Raw genomic sequence first — 22798 nt, forward strand, 5'->3', positions numbered from 1 at the left:
AGTCACACTACTAAATCACAAGGATGCAATTGCCAAATAAAAATAACAAGCTTTCAATGCTGACAGAAAAACAGGATATCACTGAAAAATGAAAAGCACAATGCAGTACATATTTTCAATGCCTCAGTAGGAAAGCGACATCTTTAGAAATGGAACTATAGTAGAAGACAATTGTCTTCATAGTGAATTATAATTTTACCTAAGAACTACACAGTCTAAGAAATACTGGAAAGCAAGGACAAAGAATCTAAGGATACTGTGTTTTAGTATCATTTAATAATGTAGGCTCAACTTCAAATACGAAATCATAAATAAATTTTTTATTATTACCTTAACATTTAAATGAGGTTGAATATTCATATAATCAAAAAGTTGTTGATAATTCTTGAACTGTTGATCCCACTCTATGCGTTCACAGTAGCGGAAATCATCTCCGAGTGGGGCCAGAAGAACTTTCGTACGGAAAAGTTTGGACTTCTTTCGGTACTGATCTAGAAGCATCTGAGCCCTACAAGAGATAAAGGGAAAATATGAACCTATTAAGAAAAGGACAACAGTACAAATCATTAAAAAGGAAATACCTAAATTTAAAAGTGTTATATATTAAAGGAAATCATTGCATATTTAACTATATTCTTGGTTTATTTTTAACTACCATATTAATTGTCATTATTCAGTTAAAATATTCATAAATGCTTATCAAAAGAGAACACTCATTATTTTCCAGTAGATTATCCTTAGAGAAAATAGTCACATACCAATTTAGCATATGATCTGAGGGTATCAGTGACCCCCTAAAGGCCAGATACAGAGCTTGGATCCTAGATTTAATAGACAACATTTTAAAATAATTTAACCATAAGGTTTCTAATACACATGAACTTTGAGATTTACTTTGACTTAACATTTCATTTAATCTAAAATAGCCCAATTAAACCAGAAAAAAAGATACAATATTTTGAACAAAATCAAAAAGATAAATTCAAGCTATAACATTCTATAGACCCATATTTTCTCTTCAAAACGAAGAAAATCAATTTACCTAAAAACTACCGACAATAACAGAGTATTTGTCATAGTGTCCTTTTCAATACTGATCATTAGCTAAGGCTGAGGAGTTAAATTAGCTATTTTGGTTTCCACCGCCCTGCGCTCTAGCCCATGAGGCAAAAGGTCAGCTAAACACAATGTGCTGATGTGATGGAACAGCTTTTATACTTCGTATTCTTTATTCTGAAGAATATCCTTTGGGAAATTCTGAATTGGAGCACAGTTTGAAGAAGTCTGGGAATACAAATGCTCTAAGTAGAAGGGCTTGTGAAAATGAAATGAGACAAGCACACAAACCCAGAGACACGCATATGAACCCTAAAATTTCACAATGTTTATAATGCCAAAGAAATTCGTGGTAAGTGGCAAATATGCTTTTTACCCAGTACTCCAATTCTCACTCCAAAGAATTATTCAGATACATTCAAATCCAGAATACTAAAATTTATGAAAATATCTCAAAGAAAATCAATGACAGAAAGAAACATTTCACAGAAATTACCATTAACTAAAATTAGAATCTTCTACGATTTTTTTAAACTGATAGCCTCTGAAACTCCTTTGTAAATATTAAGTTACTGTTCAATTTAGTGGTAAGTAAAATATAACTATATGTTCTTATATAGCACATAATGCTTAGTTTCCTGAGATTAGCATTCATTGGAGTACTTAAATTTTACTAGTAATTTACTTATATCATACATACATCAAAAATAAGCACACACACAATGAGACTAGCCAATTACAAATAGAAACTAGAACAAAAGAAACGAGAGAAAAGTCACAAATTTAGGATATACTAGGATTAGCATTTGACCTGATCCTCTAGTCAACCAGCATAAAAAGATACATAATATAAATACGACCCACAGTTTACCACTAGATAATATTATATCTTACGCTGTTTATGTATAAAACACATATAAAGGAAAGAACATTAATGGCATGCCTTTTTCCTTTGGCATCTATTCTAACTCGCAATCCCCTGCCCAGAAAGTGTCAGCATTGGGAAAGCCAAGTGAATAATCTACGCCACCTGGCACAATAGACAGACACTAAATATATGGTGAACTAATGACAAATGCATTGGCCAACAACACATTTGAAGATATGCACCTGCAATCTGTTCATCATTTATTCTACCAGGTAAGAAATTTCAACTTAACTAGATCCAAGAGAAAAAAAAAAATTCCTGAGCCATCCAATCAACTGAAATTCAGCAGAAAAAAAAAAAACAATCTAAAATATTTAAACTTGATGAAGAACAATGTTTCTTAATTTGCAAAGCAGAGGAATCTGCTGAATTGGACACATCAAAGAATGTCACCTGCATATTATGGTTAAATCTCATTTTCTTTAGGGTACTAAAATGCTAAAAGGTATAGCTGAGCTGGTTTGCACATATTTGTGCAAACCATTCACCAGCAGCTCAAAAAAGGTGATATCTCGAGGTGAAGTAACCAGTGAAGATTTCTATACTTATAACAAGTTAAAAAATAAGTCTACATAACTATTATAAAGACTCATTCATCCACATGTCCCCAGGTGCCTAGAAACCACTTTCAGATTCACTGGAACTGATCGAGCATGAGTTATGTTGCTCGGGGGTAATCTTGAAAGAGCTTGGTGATACAGTGAAAAGGATTATAGAAAATGGCTTTGTTCCCAAAGATGTACCTCCAACAGGTGTTCTCAGTGGTAACCAAAAAAAAGAGAAAAAAGGGCCTCACAATATCTCTGGTCACACCGAGACTGCCGGACTGCTACACTCAACTAACCTTGCAGAAGTTTCCCACCCCAACTACCTGGGCCAAGAGAAGCAGTGTAAATAAATACCTGTTTCTACGACAGACAGCTATTTCCCCAACTATGCAGGCAAAACGCTCCCCCTTTCTTTTCCCTACATCTTTTGCCACATAATATACTGGTTTATCCTTTACACCTACCTAACAAGTCTTAGTAATGCAAGAAAGCAAGTTGTTCAGTGTTCAGTGCCGGTTCTCACTGCTGGCAGGACCAAGAAAGTGAGACCAGGTTGCCCCCTAACCTTGGGCAGAGTTTTTCAAAACAACTGTGAAAGTCAGATTTTGAGAGATGAGTCCCAGAGGCATCAAGAGAACCACTAGGCTGAAATGTTTTTCCAACTGCCAGAGCGAGAGGCTCACGCTGGAATAGTTTCACGACCACAAAGATTCATTCAAGGCAAAGAGATCCATCTCATCTTCCCCCCCAAACACATATTTTAAAGGAATGCTGTTTTAAAAATGAACAGATTTAGAAGTGGAAAGCCCTTACTTTATTTTAAAAGGCTGTACTATTTTTCTAGCAGAGTTTGGTGTTGTTATATTACCTCACAATGTTTTATTTTAATGCACTCTAACAATGCTACTTTTTAAGTGAAAAATTAATCTTTAAAAACACCCAAATTAGAAGCTATAGGTAACTTGATTTAATGAGATGTTTTCATCATTAGCGCAATTTTCTTTGATTTTTATTTGAATGGTCTTTAAATATAAATATTCCTAATTAAAGTTTTCTCTAAGCCCAAAACATCTGAAAAATGCAAAGACGTGTATTCATCAGAGCTGGGCAGCAATCACTATTATTGAAATTGTAATTAAGGGAACAGATAATTACACTCTTTATGTGTTCCATTTCAACGAATGTATTTTTGCAATTGAGTCACTTTCCTTACCAATTTTTACAATAGGGACCAGAAGTTTTATTATCAGTGAAAGAATATGAAGACAATCAAACACAGCAGAAGTCTTTTCATAATGAGGGCAAAGGAGGTGGTAATAATAGTGTATTATAGGTTATCCATTATATATGGATCTATTATTGTCGACTTCCTATTAAATTATAACGGGTAATAGGTACGGTCCTGGCTCTGACATGTTTAAGTTGCTTTAGATCTGGTTTGAATGAATACCTTGATGATTGTAGACACTGTTGGCCATGTATTCAATCCTCCAGCCACTAGTAGTTGAGCAGCTACTTTGTTCAAGACATTGTCTTATAAAAGGTATAATTTCATACCTGTTTTGGACATTTCCAGGATATATTGTTTCTGGGGGGAATCCCCAGGGACAGCCGACTCTGCCTCCAGGAAGCCGTTTAAAATCAAACTGGCAGCATATTTTAGGATCGGGTCCACAAGTGTGAGGGATGTCATAGCTGTAGAAGGGCATCATGTGGCAAAAAATATCTGTGACAGATCCCAGATCTAAAATAAAGAGTCAACAGACAAACCTGCATTTGTAAAATCTGTTTTCCGCCAAAATTGTTCAAAACGCCTGTATCTCACACAAATATAAATGAAAGGTATACTCCAAATCAACAATCTTTTTAGTTACTACTACCTACACACCAGCAGCATTTAATGGCCACCCAGCACAAACAATGATACTCACGCATCTCAATCTTTTATCCGTCTCTTCTATTGAAGCACAGCAGATACAGAGAAGCCCTGTCATAATCAGCATCTGCTGACCTGGAAGGATGCAAACTGAACAGAAGCAAAAGCTACAAACAGCTCAGCCCAAATCATGGCCATGTCCATTCCTTGCTACCAACTCCTACCAATCTGTTCCCACTGCAGGTAGCAGGATATACTGAGAGAGACCCTACATTAACTGCAGAGGCTGGGCAGGAAGAGAAGAAGGAAGTACAAAGGGGGTCAGAAAATACAAAGGGAAAAAGCAGGGCTCATAAAATGCCAGACAAATTTCTGTTCACTTCTTGTCGTCAGGAGAGGGACGTGCAATGAGAGAGAGTTATGGCATTTCTCCCATGTTCACCAATAAGAGTCAATGGGACTTTTCACCCAGAATGGAGCACAGGAAAAGAAAAAGTAACTCACAAAAACAAAAACAAAAATAAAAGCAAAGCAAATAAAAAAGATATGAAAATGATCATTGAGTTCTGATACAGAATAATTTTCAGTTAAAATCTAGATGCCAACATGTGTTACTTTCACTGCCAAGGAGGAGTCAGCAACTTATCACAAGGTGAAACTGGGTAGACTTAAGAAGAACTAGTTATCAGTTGTTATCTTTGAGAGTGGGATAGGTCCTGGTTGTTAAATACTCCCTCCTAGCACAGTACTAAGTACATAAAAGTCCTCAATAATTTCTTACACACTGACTGATATTTATGAGCAACTTGAATGAAGGCAATCACTTAGAACTTTTTCAAATTAATTTTTTTTTCAAATTAATATACTCCCTCACATTTGATCGAAATACGAAGGATACAATCTCTGTCAAGTCCTCATTTTCCCTATAGGCTTAATTTTCCAGAATAAAAAATTATAATTTCTTTCCTTATTGAAAAAACAGTAGCAGATATACAAAAGCTACCATCTAAAATTACAAATGTGTTTCTTTCAAAGAACACTTAGGGTTCCAGATTACACAAGAAAACAAATGTGTTCTACTGCAGTAATTTCCAAACATTGTTTTAGCAACAAAATCCTTTTTTTCAGAGGAAATCCTAATAAGAATTTCCTAATACTAGGACGGCAATACATTATCAGAGATTAGGAGATCTGGGCTTCAGAACTGCACAGAACTGGATTCAAATCTCTGCTGTATACTTACTACCCGTTTGACTTTTAGCAAATGGCTTCACACACCTAAGCTTCCAGTCCTTCATTGTAAAAAAGGGATAATGATAGAACCTAATTTTAAGAGAAATTATATAAACTAAATGTGAGAGTGGATATAAAGCAAATAACATAATGCATGGATCATAATAAGGGATTAGTCAATCAATCAATAAAGTGCTCTGAATTAAAACGGAGTTGAGAAAGACAAAAGTATCTCCCAGGAGGCTTAATCTTGTCTCCTTTCCCCAACAAAGGGCTATAGAAACAAATCCTTGAAGCAAATATCTGGGTGTCCACAAAACACAATGTGAAAACAAGTGATATTGGGAAGATGAGGGCTGTTCTGGGAGAACATGATTAAGGTTTGAAAAGGCAATTCCTACAAGATACAGAGGCAAGAGAAACAGCAGAAAGAATACCGGCTGAATATGAGATAAGTGGATATCAGTTCTAATACATGTTCAGTTTTGTAAGAAAACATGTGGCCTTTTAAAATACAAGCAACTGAAAGTATTATTTGCAAAATATTAATGACTTAGATCTATTTACTTCCATTAGGCATAAAAAAGAATCTGGAATGTTCAATTGATAAATATCAAAAGAATCTTGACGCAAATACAACACAGGAAAAATAATTATAAGAGTGTGTATCTTTAGGCAACCTGACTTTCAAGACTGATACTCTGAATAAAACCTGCAATGTCATGAGTTTATAACACTTGTGAAAAAAACCTTTTAGGTCAAGTGAGAACTTCAACTTTAATCAACTCCTACATACCCCAATTCTGTCTCCAAAAAAACTCCAGCATCTTATGCAACGAAAAGTGTTTTTTAATTGCATAATGGACTCTTTGGATAAGCATGTGAGAAAATCCAGCCTGTTTTAGAAGATAAGTCATTGTTGGTGAATGTCCAAAAGGATCAATAGCCCAACCAGACCGGGGTTTCACTCCTATGGATAAAGAAAAAAAATGCTGTTTTTAAAAAATTGACAAATGAAATAAAAAGAAGTCACAACACATTCAGACCAATCCATGGTCTCCTGGGTTTAGCACCTAGCATTATCCTTTACCAAACAGTCCCAAGAGGACTCTCTGAAGGAAGGAGCATGTTCACTGGAGATTAATCACACAATCTTTTGATGGTTAAGCATATCATCCAGTTTCTGCATTTAGCCATTTGGAGCTGAAATAAGAGCTCTGTCATCTTACAGCCATTATAAAGCTAATGTAATTCACTGGAATTCGACAAACAGAACCTCCCTCAAGGATCTCCTGGTCCAGTGGTGTGTGGAGCTCTCTGTTAGGGTATAAAAAGAGTTACCTAATTCTTTTCAATTTAAATTCCTATCCCCAACATGAAGGAATTTTCAGGTTGCCTTTTATATATTTATAACAGCCCCAAATCACTTATAATACAGCAGCAGAATAGACCCAAATAAAAGATTTAAGATAATAAAAAATTTTATTCACACAACGTACAATCCATCCAGTGTACAATCAATGGCTCTCAATATAATAACAACATTGTACATTCATCACCACAATCAATTTGAGAACATTTTCACTGCTCCAAAAAAGAAAAAAATCCCATATCCCTCATACCCCCCCCCCATGATTGACACAGCATTGGTACGGTACCTTTATAACAGCTGATGAAAGAATTACAATATCACTGTTAATCAGAGTCCAGAATTTGCATTATTTATCTTTTTTCCCATATAGTACCCTATTATTAATACTTCGTAAAAGTAATATACATTTGTTCAAGTTTATGGAAGAATATTTTGATATTTGTACCATTAACCACAGTCACCATCTACAACAGGGTTCGTTATTCGATACAGCCCCGTGCTTCATCCTCTAGCTTTCCTTCTAGCAACATATACAACCCTAAACTTCCCTTTCAACCACAATGACACCCATAATCCAGTGCTGTTAATTACACTCACAATAAAGTGCTGCCATCACCTCTATCCATTTTCTGAACATTTACAATCAACCTTATTAAAAATGTTCCCCTTTCTGGGGATATAAAAATATCCCCAGATATACCCTCATTCTATATCTGGGTAACCTTTACTCCAGATTTTAACTCCATGAGTTTGCGCCTTATAGTAAGTTCATATTAGTGAGAACATGCAATATTTGTCCTTTTGTGTCAGTTTACTTCACTCAACATGATGTTCTGAAGGTTCATTATTGGTGTCGCATGTATCAGGATTCCATCCCTTCTCACAGCTTAATAATAGTCCATCGTATGTATAGACTACATTTTGTTTATCCACTTATCTGTCGATGGACATTTGGGTTGTTTGCATCTTTTGGCAATTGTGAATAATGCTGCTATGAACTTCAGTGTGCAAATGTCTGGTCATGTCCCTGCTTTCAGTTCTTCTGAACATATACCAAGCAACAGAATTGCAGGATCATATGGCAGTTCTATGCTTAGCTTCCTGAGGAACTGACCTACTGTTGTCCACAGTGGCTGCACATTGATTTGACGCTCCCACCAGCAATGAATGAGTGTTCCTATTTCTCCACATCCTCTCCAACACTTGTCATTTTCTGTTCTTTTAATAGTGGCCATTGTAGTAGGGATGAAACGCTATCTCATTGTGGTTTTGACCAAATAAAAGGCATTTTGATACTGGCATTTCTTTTCTCCCTAGAAGGGATCAATGGAACTTCTTACACCTGGTTCACACCAATTATAAGGGGCATCAATTAATGATGTATCTCAATTTCAGGATCAAGTGCAAAAAAAGTAAAAATAATAAATGCACAGAAAAGAAAATGAAGAAAACTATTCTAATTTATGGGATGCAGCAGAGCTGCAATCAGAAACTTCAGATCCTTAAAAGTATTCATATATTAAAAAAACAAAGGAAGAAACGATTCAGCAGCTCTCCTGATCTGGCTTTTTTCAGCTTTATGGAACATGTGGTTAAAACAGAATCACTTAAATGCTCATTCAAGTGACTGACTAAATTAGTGGAAACCTGTAGGCCTGAAATTGTAAACAATTTTGTGATGACCTTGTACCAGGTAAGTGTATTTGAATGTCTGGCATGGAGCAGAGATGAAGCAGCTGGGTCCCTCTCACGTCCACAAGTAAGAGTCACTGTACAGGGGACATGCCCTGAGCCGCATGGGCAGACAACACTGCTCTTCTCCAGGCAGCTCAGGGCAGCAGGAAGCCACATTCCAGCTGACCATGCCGCACGGCCCCATGTGTGGAGGGCAGAAATAAACGCCAACTCCATTTTCTTGTTTGCTTTTGCCGACTCCTCCAGACGAACGAGATGGGTGAGCAGGTTCTCTCTCACAAGAGGGCTGCTTTCCCCTCAACTTTGTTTTGAGAAAGAGAGTACATTTTACCAGTGTGTTTGTTATGTATGCACATATGCTCCTTACCAACTCCGGGCCCAGAAAAAAGGAGGCAGAAGAAGGAAGAAAATAAAGATAAGCCAGGAAAAGGAAATACAAAAATAAGTGCACTGACTTAAAAAAAAAAAAAAAAGCGCTGTCTTTAAAAAATAAAGCAGACGAAAGTCAATAAAAATGTCACAGCAAAAGTTGGAAATGAGATATAATTAAGGCTGTGCAGATTTTTTTTAACTTTAAAAAATACATGTAGTGAAACACAAAAACACAGCTTACAAAAAAGTATGATTCCCAATTTGTTGAGGAAAAAAAGATTTATTCTTTCTGTTTTTTTTTAAACATCATATATGGGAAAATAGAAAATATTATGTACTATATCACAAATGGGATTATATATACATGAAAAGGATGGGAGATTTTTTCTTACTTTCAGCTGGTATATATTATTTTTCCTTCTTGAATGCATATGTTTTCTGTAATATAATACTGTTTAAGAATTCTATATACAATTTTTATATCATATTCTGAATAATTAAAATCTTGATAAGATGGTGGGGTTTCTGATCATTGACCTTTTTTTACTTTATATTTTAAAAATAAATGAGAAGAAAATTTTTAGGATTATCAAAAAATTTACCTTCCACAGAGTGCCCTGAATAGCTGAAAGTATCCTGAGAAAAAAAAAAAATGAAGTTGGAGGTCTCATGCTACCTGACTTTAAGGCATATTATGAAGCTACAGTGGTCAAAACAGCATGGAACTGGCATAAAGATAGATGTATCGACCAATGGAATTGAATAGAGTGTTCAGATATAGACCCTCTCATGTATGGACAACTGATCTTTGATAAGGCAATCAAGCCAACTCACCTCGGATGAACAGTCTCTTCAATAAACAGTGCCTAGAGAACTGGATATCCATATGCAAAAAAGTGAAAGAGGACCCATATCTCACACCCTATACAGAAATTAACTCAAAATGGATCAAGACCTAAACATTAGACCTAAGACCACAAAACTGTTAGAAGAAAATGTAGGGAAATACCTTATAAATCTTATACTAGGAGGCAATTTCCTAGACCTTACACACAAAGCAAGAGCATTGAAGAAAGGGATAAGTAAATGAGAACTCCTCAAAATTAAACACTTTTGCACATCAAAGAACTTTGTCAAGAAAGTAAAAAGACATCCTACACAATGGGAGATGATATTTGGAAATGATATATCAGATAAAGGTCTAGTATCCAGAATTTATAAAGAGATTGTTCAACTCAAGAACAAAAAGATGGCCAACCCAATTACAAAATGGGCAAAAGACTTGAACAGACACTTCTCAGAAGAGGAAATACAAATGGCCAAAAGGCAAATGAAGAGATGCTCAACGTCCCTGGCTATTAGGGAAATGCAAATCAAACCCACAATGAGATATCGTCTCACACCCACCAGAATGGCCATTATCAATAAAACAGAAAATGACAAGTGCTGGAGAGGATGCGGAGAAAGAGGCACACTTATCCACTGTTGGTGGGAATGTCAAATGGTACAACCGCTGTGGAAGGCAGTTTGGCAGTTCCTCAAAAAGCTAAATATAGAATTGTCATATGACCCAGCAATACCATTGCTAGATATCTACTCAGAGGATATGAGGGCAAGGACACAAATGGACATTTGCACACCAATGATTATAGCAGCATTATTTACAATTGCCAAGAGATGGAAACAGCCAAAATGTCCATCAACAGACAATGGTTAAACAAACTGTGGTATATACATACGATGGAATATTATGCAGCTGTAAGACAGAATAAAGTTACGAAGTATGTAACAACATGGATGGACCTTAAGGACATCATGCTGAGTGAGATTAGCCAGAAATAAAAGGGCAAATACTGTATGGTCTCACTGATATGAACTGACATTAGTGAATAAACTTGGAGAATTTCATTAGTAACAGAGACCATCAGCAGATGGAAACAGGGTAAGTTATTGGGTAATTGGAGATGAAGGGATACAGATTGTGCAACAGGACTGAATATAAAAACTCAGAAATGGACAGCATAATACTTCTTAAGCGTAATACAATTAATGTTAAAACACTGAATGAAGCTGAACATGAGAATGATAGAGGGAGGAGGGCTGGGGGCACAAATGAAATCAGAAAGAAAGACAGATGATAAAGATTGAGACAGTATAATCTAGGAATGCCTAGAGTGCATAATGATAGGGACTAAATGTACAAATTTACAAACTGTTTTTGCATGAAGAAGAGCAAAGGAATGTCATTATAGCAGGGTGCTGAAAATAGATGGTAATTAATATTTTAAAATTTTAACTTAATGTGTGAGACTAAGGCAAAAAATGTTTATTGGGTACAAAATTTATATTTTGACTAGTGCATTTCCTAATATAACTTATGTAAACAGCTTAATTGAACAACATAAGTGCATGGAACATTGAGTAGGACATGAGATTTTGTTGGTTTGTCCACAGTGATGACCTGATAAATCCCAAAGTGATTTGAACAGTGAATAAAAAAGTATTTGCAAAGTCCTCTTCGGAGAAAGGTGAGAAAGGGGGATAATTCAACTTTCCCGAGTTGAATTCTTGATATTCTCACAAGCAGTGCAGACAACCAAAGCTATAGGCTGAGCCCCCAATCTTGGGGTTTGTTCATATGAAACTTAACCCCACAAAGAATAGGTAAAGCCTACTTAAAATGAGGCCTAAGAGTCACCCCCAAGAGAATCTCTTTTGTTGCTCAGATGTGGCCTCTCTCAGCCAACACAACAAGCAAACTCACCACCCTCCCCCTGTCTATGTGGGACATGACTCCTAGGGGTGTGGACCTTCCTGGCAATGTGGGACAGAAATCCTAGAATGAGACTCAGCATCAAGGGATTGAGAAAAACCCTAGAATGAGGTGAGACTAAGCATCAAGGGATTGAGAAAACCTTCTCGACCAAAAGGGGGAAAAGTGAAATGAGCCAAAATAAAGTATCAATGGCTGAGAGATTCCAGAGACGAGAGGTTATCCTGGAGGTTATTCTTATGCATTAAACAGATATCACCTTGTTAGTCAAGATGTAATGGAGAGGCTGGAGAGAACTGCCTGAAAATGTGGAGCTGTGTTCCAGTAGCCATGTTTCTTGAAGATGATTGTATAATGATACAGCTTTCACAAAGTGACTGTGTGATTGTGAAAACCTTGTGTCTGATGCTTCTTTTATCTACCTTATCAACAGACGAGTAAAAAACATATGGAATGAAAATAAATAATAGGGGGAACAAATGTTAAAACAAATTTAGATTGAAATGCTAGTGATCAATGAAAGGAAGGGGTATGGGATATGGTATATATGAATTTTTTTCCATTTTCTTTTAATTTCTTTTTCTGAATAGATGCAAATGTTCCAAGAAATTATCATGATGATGAATATGCAACTATGTGAGGATATTGTGAATTACTGATTATATATGTAGAACGGAATGATCAAAAGTTAAAAAAAAAAAATTACCTTCCATAAAAGACCCTGTAGGCACAGAGTTTTAGCAGAAAATATGATCAAATGTCCATAAACTGTTACAAGATGCAAAAGGGACAGAAAGCTACTCAATTCATTTAATTATCATAAACCAATTAAAAATCATATAAATGTAGCACATTAAAGAAAGAAAACCAATCTCGCCTATGAAAATACACACAAAAATCATAAGCAAAAAGCACTAAACAACCTGAATTCAATAGTACGGAAGCCAAAATGGATTTATCCTAAGAATTCAATGAATTTTTCATTGAGCAGATGACCAATCACATTCATAAAACTACTAAGAAAAACCATATAATATCAATAGTAAGTCTGAAAGGAGAAAAATAGTACAACCACTTTAGAAACCATTTTGGCCCAACTTCTCGTTCAGATTAACATACTCTACCCTACGGCCCAGCAATTCTACTCCTGATACTATCCAAGAAAAATAAAAACACATACCCACAAAAAGACTTATGCACAAATGTTCATTGAAACAATATTCATATTAACTACTAACTGGAAGCAACCCAAATGTTCACCAATAGGGAACTGGATAAACAAGTTGTGTTATATTCATACAATAGAATACTACTCAGCAATAAAAAAGAATGAACTACTGACAAACATAACATGGATGAATCTCAAAAACATTTTGCTGATGTCAGGATATAAGATAAATATACAAACAACAATGTAATGAACAATCTGAAAATGAAATTGAAAAATAACCCCCAAATACCTACAAATATATTTAACAAAAAAAGTACACTGAAAGCTACAAAACATTGTTCAAAGAAATTAAAGAAGATCTAATAAATGGAAAGACATCCTGCATTCATGTATCAAAACATTTCACAGTTATCAAAACATTTCAGAGAAGTCCTGAAATGAACAGGGCCCAACCTCTCCAGAACATCAGATAGTTCCATTCCTCTATCCCATATTATCGACAGCCCCTTCCAACAAGAAAAACTTAGAATGGCCATAGCCCAAATACTGCTAAAGAATGGGAGAAAGATCAAAGGTGATAGTTGAGTTATACAGAGAATGTAAGGTTTAACCAGTGAGTATGATTGCTGAATCATTAAATTGATATTTCTTTTACTCTCCAGTATCTTAAGAGCAGCTAGAAGTAAAAATCTAAAATTGTGGAATTGTAACCCATACCAAACTCTGAAATCTTTTCTACAACTAATTGTTGCAATGTGTTTTGAAATTTATCGTTTTGCATATAAGCTATTTTTCACAAAAAAAGAAAAAGAAAGTCAATTGTGATAATTAAAATATATATATATATTCCTTCTAGCCTCTAATGTTGTGGAGCAGCTAGAAGGAAAAATCTGAGAGAACGGTATGGTAGCCCAAGACAAACTCTGGGATTTGTCCTACTACTTGTTGAAGAATGCCTTGAAACCTATTGCATTTTTCTTTCTTTGCTTTGCACATGTTATTTTATAAAATAAAGTTTAAAAAATTTTTAAAAAGCAAAAAAAAAAACAACACATTTTACACTATTAAGATAGCTGTGGTGGTTTGAAGTTGTACATTCCCCAGAAACCTTGTGCATAATCTAATCCATTCATATGGGTGTAAATTCAGTGTTAAGAAGGCCCTTTTGATGAGGCTACTTCAGTTAAGATATGTCTCACCTCAATCAGGATGATCATAATCCTATTACTGTAATCCTTCAAAAGAAAATGAAATTCAGACAGAGAGAAAAAGCCACAGAAAGGAAGAAGCTAAAATGGAATCCAGAAGAGAAGGGAGAGAACAGGAAGATATCACCACGGACCTTGTCACGTGACAAGAGCCAGGGGTTGCCAGTAGCCAGTCCCAGAATGCTGGAGTCTTAGGGAAAAAGAATTGCCTGACGATGCCTTGATGTGGACTTTTTCCTGGCTTCAAAGCTGTAAGCCAACAAACTCAAATTGTTAAAGCCAACCTATTTCATGGTATTTGCTTCGACAGCTTAGGAAATTAAAACAATGGCAATTTTCTCCAAACTGATCCAAAGATTCGACACAGGCACTATAAAAAATCCTGTCAGTATGTTAGAGAAATTGATAAGCTGAGCCTAAAATTCATACGGAAGTGCAAGTCAGAATAGTCAAAACAGTGTTGAAAAAAGAAGAACAAATGTGGAGGATTCACACTTCCCACAATTTCAAAACTCACTGCAAAGTATTGGTAATCAAGATAGTGTGGGACAAAGACCGACACATAGGCCACTGCAATAGAACTGACAGTCCATAAATAAACTCTGACATTTATAGTAAACTAAAATCAACAAGAGTGACACGGCAATTTGATGGGGCATAAATCATCTTGGCAACAAATACTACTGGGATACTGGATATCCACTTGCAAAAGAATGAATCTGGACCCCTACCTCACATCATTCATAAAAATTAACTCAAAATGGATCACAGATCTAAACATAAGAATTAAAAATATAAATCTCGTGGGGAAAAAAAGAGAAAATCTTCATGACCTGGTGCTTAGTGTTTTTCAGCTATGACATCAAAATCACAGGTGTCAAAACAAAAAATAGATTAATTGTAGTTTATGAAAAATAAGCCTTTTGTACATCTAAGAGTGACGCTGTATCAACACTGCAAAGCAAGACAATCCCTGCAAGAGTCTCCCATAAGCATCAGCTAATAGAAGGGCAAATGAAACTTGCTTGGAACTCTGGAAACAACAGAGACTGGAGAAAGATTCCACAAGTGCTGAACTGAAGATAAAGAAAAGTAATCTCCGAGATCAGGTGGGAGATATTCTTCCCAGACCCTCCCCTTCACTAGGTCGAGCGCAGTTTGGAAGCAACACAGAGAGAGTACAGCCTAGCTCCCTCTTGTCCCTTCCGCCACGGATGCAGACCACAGAGCCAGTTGCTGCAGAAAGTTAGAACTCTGCACATACCCTGGCACAAGGGCCCAGGTCCAGGAAGTTGCAGGGTAGAACACAAACAGCTGAAGGGTGCTATATACAAAAGGGCCCCAAGGGAAAGCCTCACAGTGAAAAAACAAAATGGGGAAAGAAGCTGTACTGCTATAAGTCAGAATGGGTCCCAGAACTGAAAAGTATAAGGGAAAGGGGGCACTGGGTGAGGGAGAGAATTTAAACAAATCGTAGAAACTGGGGAGAAAATTCTGTACAAAAACAAACAGAAAAGATCAAGATTTCTAAAGAAGGAACGAAGGAATGGGAGCGTTCTCCTGGAGGTTAAACAATTGAACAAAAAGTACAATCTTAAGAATATATATCCCCAAGGAGGATATACAAATGGCTCAAAAGCACATGAAAAGATTCCCAACATCATTAACTCTTAGGGAAATGCAAATAAAACCACTAGATACCATTTCCCACCCACTAGAATGGCTACTATTCATAAAACAGAAAATTATAAGTGTTAGAGAGGATGTGAAGAAAAAGGAACACTCATTCACTGCTAGTGGAAATGTAAAATGGTATAGCCGCCATGGAAGACAGTTTGGCAGTTCCTTAGAAAGATAAGTATAGAATTACCATATGACCTGGCAATCCCCCTATTACGTACATACACCAAAGAACTGAAAGCAAGGACTCGAACAAATATTTTCACTCTGATGTTCACAGTGGCATTATTCACAAATGTCAAAAGATGGAAGTACCCCAAATATCCATCAACCAATGAAAGAATAAACTAAATGTGGTATATACAGGGAATAATATTCAGCCATAAAAAGAATGAAGTCCTGAGGTAAGTGACAACATGGATGAGTCCTGAAGACACCATGGTAAGTGAAATAAGCCAGACACAAAAGGACAAACATTGAATGAGCTCACTGAAATGAAATAATTACAATAAGTAAATTTTCAGAGTTAGAATCTAGAATATGGTTTACTAGTGGCTGAGTTGGGGGTAGGGAATGGAAAATTAGTGCATAATTTGTACAGAATTTCTATTTAGGTTGATAATAAAGTTTTAGAAGTGGATGATACTGATGATGGCACAATATTGTGATTGTAATTAACAGCACTGAATTATAAATGTGAATTTAGTCAAAAGGAAAAATTTTAGGGCATTAGTTTAGGTTACTAGAATAAAAATTTAAAGCTACAACATAGGACTGTACAACAGCAGACTCTATTGTAAACAATGGACTATAGTCAATCGTATAATTATTAAAATATTATTTCATGAATTAGATCAAATGTACCACACTAAAAAAATAAAAATGCCATCAAACAAGTGAAAAGACAACAACAGACTGGAGAAAACATCTGAAATTCATTATCTGACAAGAGACTTGTATACAGATTATATAAAGAATTCTTACAAGTGAATAGTAAAAAGGCATATAACCCAACTGAAAAATGGACAAAGAATTTTAATAGACTTTTCTCCAAAACAGATAAACAAATGGCCATTGAACACACGAAAATGTGCTCAACATTATTTGCTTTGAGAGAAGTGCAAAACAAAATCACAATGAGATGCCATGTCACACACATAGTATGACAGCTAATATAAAGGCTCAGACAATGAACAGAGATACAGAGAAATTAGAACCCCCATACACTGCTGGTGGTATGGAAAACAGCACAGCCACTTTGTAAAACAATTGGCATTTCCTCAAAATTCTCACCAGTTACCATATGATCTAGCAATTCCACTCAAATGAAAACATATCCGCCCAAAAAAGTTTACAGAAACGTCCAAAGCAGCAGTATTCATAGTAGCAAAAAAGTGAAACAATCTAAATGTCCATCAAACAGCGAATAGAAAAAAAATCCATGATCTAATACTAAAATAGAATATTTAGCAACTTTAAAAGGTGAAGTACTGATACATGCTGCAAAATGGTTGAACCTTGAAAATATTATGCTAAGTGAAAAAAGTCAGCCACAAAATACCACATATTATATGACTGCACTTACGTAAGATGTTTAAGATAGCCAAATCCATTCAAACAGAAAGTAAACCAATGGTAACTTGGGGCTCAGGAGGGACAGAAGGGAGAGGGAAAGACAAGTAAGGGGAACATATAGCAGTTTTCTTTTGGGGATGCTGAAAGTTCTAAAATTACACTGTGATGATGGTTGCACAACTCTGCGAATATACTAAAAATCATTGTACACACATAACTATATGGTATGTGCAATGTATCTTGATAAAGTTATAAGAAAAAAAACTATGCGGAGCAAAAGAAGTCAGATCCAAAAGAGTACATACTATATGATTCATACATATGAAGCTCATGAACAGGCAAAACTGATCTACAGTGACGGAAATCAGCAGCAGTTGGCTGCAGGGGAAGGATAAGCTTATGAAGGAACTTCCTAGAGTGATGCAAACGTACATTAAATGGGTATATATATTTTGAAAACTCAAATTTATTTACTGTACTGCCTTAAATTATACTTTGATAAAAGCTAAACATAAATTTAAAAGCTACCAAAACTGAGGTTTATAAAGTGAATATTCTTGGTGACGGACAGATTTAAGCATTTAAGAAAAGGAACAGGGTGTCAGAGATCTCTAGGTTCGGTTATTTGTCTGGAAAACTCACAGGACTCAGCATCTAGCTGTGCTCACAGCTATGATTTATTATAGTCAAAGGATATAAAGCAAAATCAACAAAGGTCATTAAGACTCAGTGCCCAAAGGTTTTTATGGGGGGTTGGTTCTATAGGCACAGCGTGGTGCATACTGAGATTCCAGATTCCCAAGAGGAAAACAGGTAATTAGCATAAACTACATTGTTTACACAAACAATTTAGGCACTGTGAGCCACACTCTTTTTTTTTCACATGGGCAGGAACCGGGAATCGAACCGGGGTCCTCTGGCATGGCAGGCGAGCATTCTTACCTGCTGAGCCAACATGGCCTGCCCTCTGTGAGCCACTCTTAACCGTCAGAAAGTCCAAATGACCAGAGACCAGCCAAGGGCTTGCCTGGTAAGAAGGCCTTTGCTAACTCCTCTCCATACAGTCTTTGATGTCTACGACATACACTCAATGGTTCAAACAATTATAACAATAACAACATAAATAGAGAATAAATAAAGCAAATGTGGCAAAATGTTAATAAATGGTGAATCTGGGCAAAGAGTTTATGGGAGTTCTTTGTATTATATTTACAATTCCTCTTTATATTTGAAATTATTTCAAAACAAGAAATATTTTTTTGAAAAATAAATAATAAAGAGATTTCATCCCAAACAGCAAAAATTCTAAAGACAGTAAAATATCTAGAAATAACCTCAATTAAAAATAGGCATCCTTATCATGAAGAAAACTATAAAACTGTATTGTGAGAGATAAAATATTTGAATAGTTACATACCATGTTGAAAAATGCAGATATTGGACATCATAAAGATTCCAATTGTTCCAAGTTTTTACGAGCTATACTAAACACTGATTTTAGCACTCCAGCATCCCATTTCCATTTCTTATGGTAATAGAATCCTTCCGCCACATGCAAGCCAGGTGAGGTTGACCTTGTCCTCTACTATCCCTCTTCCCTACCACCACTTCCACCAAAATGACTAGGCTTTGGAGATTTCAGTTTTTATGCCTTTGGCCATAGTAACTCTTAAACTGGTCGGGTAAGGCAGTAGTGAAAATTCTCCTCCTTGCCAAACTGGGAAGGTGAGAGTCCCCACCTACCTAGGGCCATTATTCACCCTTGCGAGAGCCTGGATGAAGACTGAAGCCAAGCAAAAACAAGGAGAGCCAAAAGAGACAGTGCCCATACAACCTGATTTGAGTCACCTGGATCCAGCCTTACCTGAAGCTACCACATCCCTGGAATTTCCAGGGATGGAAAGCTAATACCTTTCTTCTGGCTGTTTTTGTTTACATTAGTAAATTAGGTTTTTGATTCTTATGATCAAGAGTCCTAACTAATATATGCGAGATCATTGATATTGCACTGGAAAATTAAAATAATAAGTAAAATTAGTAGATAAAATAAGAGATGAGATGAAGTAGATGACCCTAAAAGTAACTGTAACAGAACTATGTAACTGACTTTATGATAAAATAAATATAAATTAATGAGGAAGAGACAAATTATTAAAAAATAATCAGTATTAAGAAAATTACTTATTGAAACAATAAAATAGGGCCTCACCTGGCATTCCACAAAATTAACTGCCCAAAGTAGCTCAAATGAAGAGAAAAGAAACCAAATACATACCTAGGTTTTTTTCCAGCCACTGATGCCCTTCAATTAGTTGGTCAATTAAGGAAAAATAACGTGCAGAAGCCTCATCAGGCATAACCCAGCCACCTGTCACAATTTCAAGCTGACCATTTTCTATTAAACTAGGGAGAAAATAAAAGTTTACATTAATAAATATAAGACAAGTTAAAATTAAACCAAAGCAGCATAAACATTGATACAAACTTTAATCCTTTTTTTACTAGTTGTTAAAAAATATATATTTAAAACCAGTGAATTAATTTCAACTGAGGCTTCAGCGATAAAGCACCCTTAGTAAAGGGTGACTCCACCTTCTCAAGGCAAAGCCACGCAAGTAGTGACTTCGGAGGTTTTTTCCCACAAGGGCATAATTGTCCACACAGCCTCAAAGATTCCTGATGCCAGAAGCCACATCTGATTTATTTCTGAATCTTGCAGAGAGCACCTAGCAAAGTACTTTACACAGAGTATATGCTTGATGAGTGTTTATTGGGGGGCTGTCATTTCAAACTAGATATTTACTTTAGCCTTTGTGACACTGATAAATTAATCATGCAAACAAACTACCAAAAAAATAATAACAATAAAGGTAAAGCTAGGAAATATCATGCCTTTGGGAATACAGAAAACATTACAAAGCACTTTGCTCCAGATTTCAGTGAAAATGCAGGCTATATAGTTTGTTTCTCATTGTTATGTGAAAAGCCTCTAACATTATCATTATCTGTCCACGAGGTTCTCCTTTGCCTTAATACCATACAAGGTAACTAGATCCTAAACCTATAAAATTGAATTGTTACAAGAAGATACCTTCCCCTGTGAAGACAAAAAATAATAACAATAAACCATTAAAAATTTGAAAAAGTATCTTAGTAAGTATAAAAGTCAAGAATTTAAGCAACTATTTTAAGTACCACAGATTTGTGTCAGTTTCCAACAAGATAGTTTGGTCAATAGTATAAAATTACAGGAAGAAAAGAACCAGCTTTATGAGGTTATACATCACTGGATGCCTGCAGCTAATAAGTACCCAGCTGAGTTTGGCTGAAGCAGACCAGAGACTAACAAAGGATAGATAAATATTTCCCAACGATGCATATAACAAGTCATAACATTAACAATATCTGGTTTATTCAAACATATGCATGATCATACAAACAGTGACAGAGTTGATAAAAGGCAATTTCTAATTATCAAAACACAACAAAATTCTTTGCATAAAATAAAAAAGAAATCAATTAAATCTGAATTGCCATGTGGATCATCAATTAATATAATTTCACATGGAAAGTAGGATGACCTGCTAAAGGGTCTAATAACCCCCCAAATATACAGTCAAATCTCAAATTCTCACAGGCCTAAATCAAGAACTTACTGTAAAGAAGCTGAAAATTTCTTAAAAAAAATTTCTTAGAACACAACTAAATCCAAGGCTATTGTGCCCTTACTCTTATTGTTACTGTTAATGGGTATTTACTTATGGTTAGTTATTTTTCTTATCTTTTAGTGATAATCTGATTCAGTAACCCCTTTGGAAAAATTCAGAAATAAATTAGGCAAAATAAATTATTTGCTGCTCTTGAATAGAAATAGGAACTATGGATTAAGAAATCTGAAAAATAAAGGGAAAAGTCACTTCCATGAAGGAATTTTTCTTTTTGTCATCTACAGCAATCAGTTTTATTTTGCTGTAGAATTCTCATTTCTTACTCATGAATGGTCTCCAAGCAATCAAAGAATGATATATTTGATATCTGGCAGCTAATTTTCTCAGCCCTATTTGTGAACAATCCATCCCTTCCACATGCCTGAGATGATACTTTGATCATATGCTAAATTCATATCAATATACAATGGTTACTTTAAAGACTATCCTAGCAATTTTGGAGAGGCATGAAAAGTCCCTTACTCATTAAAATGTTTTCCAACTTTCTCTTATCTATTTCCTACTCTCCTATCATCCCAATTTAGCTGGTACCAGCTGCCTTTGTGTCTCAGCTCAGATAGTATCTACCCAGAGAAGTCTCCCTGACCACCCAACTAAATCAATAACCCCACTCTACTCCCATGTTTGATCATATCACAGAATTTATTACAACCCCAAATTACCTTCTTCATTTCCATATTTCCTCTTTCTCCCTCCTCACTCCCACCTACCATGAGAACATATGCTCCAAGGATGCAGGGATTAGGACATCTGCTCACTTTTACAAGCCGAGCATTGAGAAGTTTGTTCGGCATATGATGGACATGAAATATTTGTAAAGTGAATGATGAATGAATGAATGAGACTCTCAGTTTAAAATGAGTATGTACATAATATTTTTATATTAGATGAAACTCAGGCATGCACAAAATAAATTGGATAGGGAGGGTCAGTTAAAAAGGCGTTTCCATAATCTGTATGAGGTGATATAATTCAGAAACTGGTACTGGTAGAAAATATGGAGGAGGAAGAAAAAGATGACATTTCAGGAAAAAATAACAGTGGGAATTAAGAAAAGACTAGAGGTTGAAAGAAAGAGTTGAAGCAAACATGATTTGGGGTTTTAATTCCAGGTGCCTATTAGAGAGGTGGTATTGCAATATATGGACAGTGGGAGAAAAAAATAAGTCGCTCTGTAGTAATATCTATGGATTTGGACAGGGTTATTTGATATGATAATGGACATCCAAAAGGAAAAAGAAAAAGAAATGTAAGAAAAAGGGAAATCATAAAATGTGAGTTTGGGGAGACTGAAACAGAAAAAATAGAGGATGAGAAGTCTAACACAAACAATCAAAACAAGGACAAAGGTCAGGGAAATGAAAAGAGGAAGCAGAGATGGTGAGATGTTAAAGTAATAAGAAAAAGAATAAATTGGTGAGTACAGTCTAAAACATTCTAGAATGGAGTAATGAGGGTGGCAAAAGGCATTAAAAAGCTACTACACACACTGAAATAGAGTATGTGATTTCATAGAAATAGATTAGTGAGTTAGAATAGAATGTTGAGAAATAGATTTTAAGCTTCAATCGGATGATTTAAAA

The 22798-nt window shown here is 35.6% G+C and overlaps 1 protein-coding gene across 2 annotated transcripts in view; it reads right to left on the reverse strand.

Annotated features, from left to right (window-relative positions):
* MAN2A1 (mannosidase alpha class 2A member 1) overlaps positions 1 to 22798 on the reverse strand; it is a 260528-nt gene that overhangs the window by 165387 nt on the left and 72343 nt on the right. For both annotated transcript variants that reach the window (XM_077139007.1, XM_077139008.1), the window contains exons 5-8: positions 19763 to 19890; positions 6438 to 6611; positions 4090 to 4276; positions 331 to 508 (exon numbers count right to left, since the gene is read on the reverse strand). In XM_077139007.1, coding sequence (XP_076995122.1) covers positions 331 to 508; positions 4090 to 4276; positions 6438 to 6611; positions 19763 to 19890 — 667 coding nt within the window. The remainder of the gene's footprint in view (positions 1 to 330; positions 509 to 4089; positions 4277 to 6437; positions 6612 to 19762; positions 19891 to 22798) is intronic.

This window comes from Tamandua tetradactyla, chromosome 21 (assembly GCF_023851605.1).
Source record: "Tamandua tetradactyla isolate mTamTet1 chromosome 21, mTamTet1.pri, whole genome shotgun sequence".
Taxonomy (NCBI): Eukaryota; Metazoa; Chordata; class Mammalia; order Pilosa; family Myrmecophagidae; genus Tamandua; species Tamandua tetradactyla.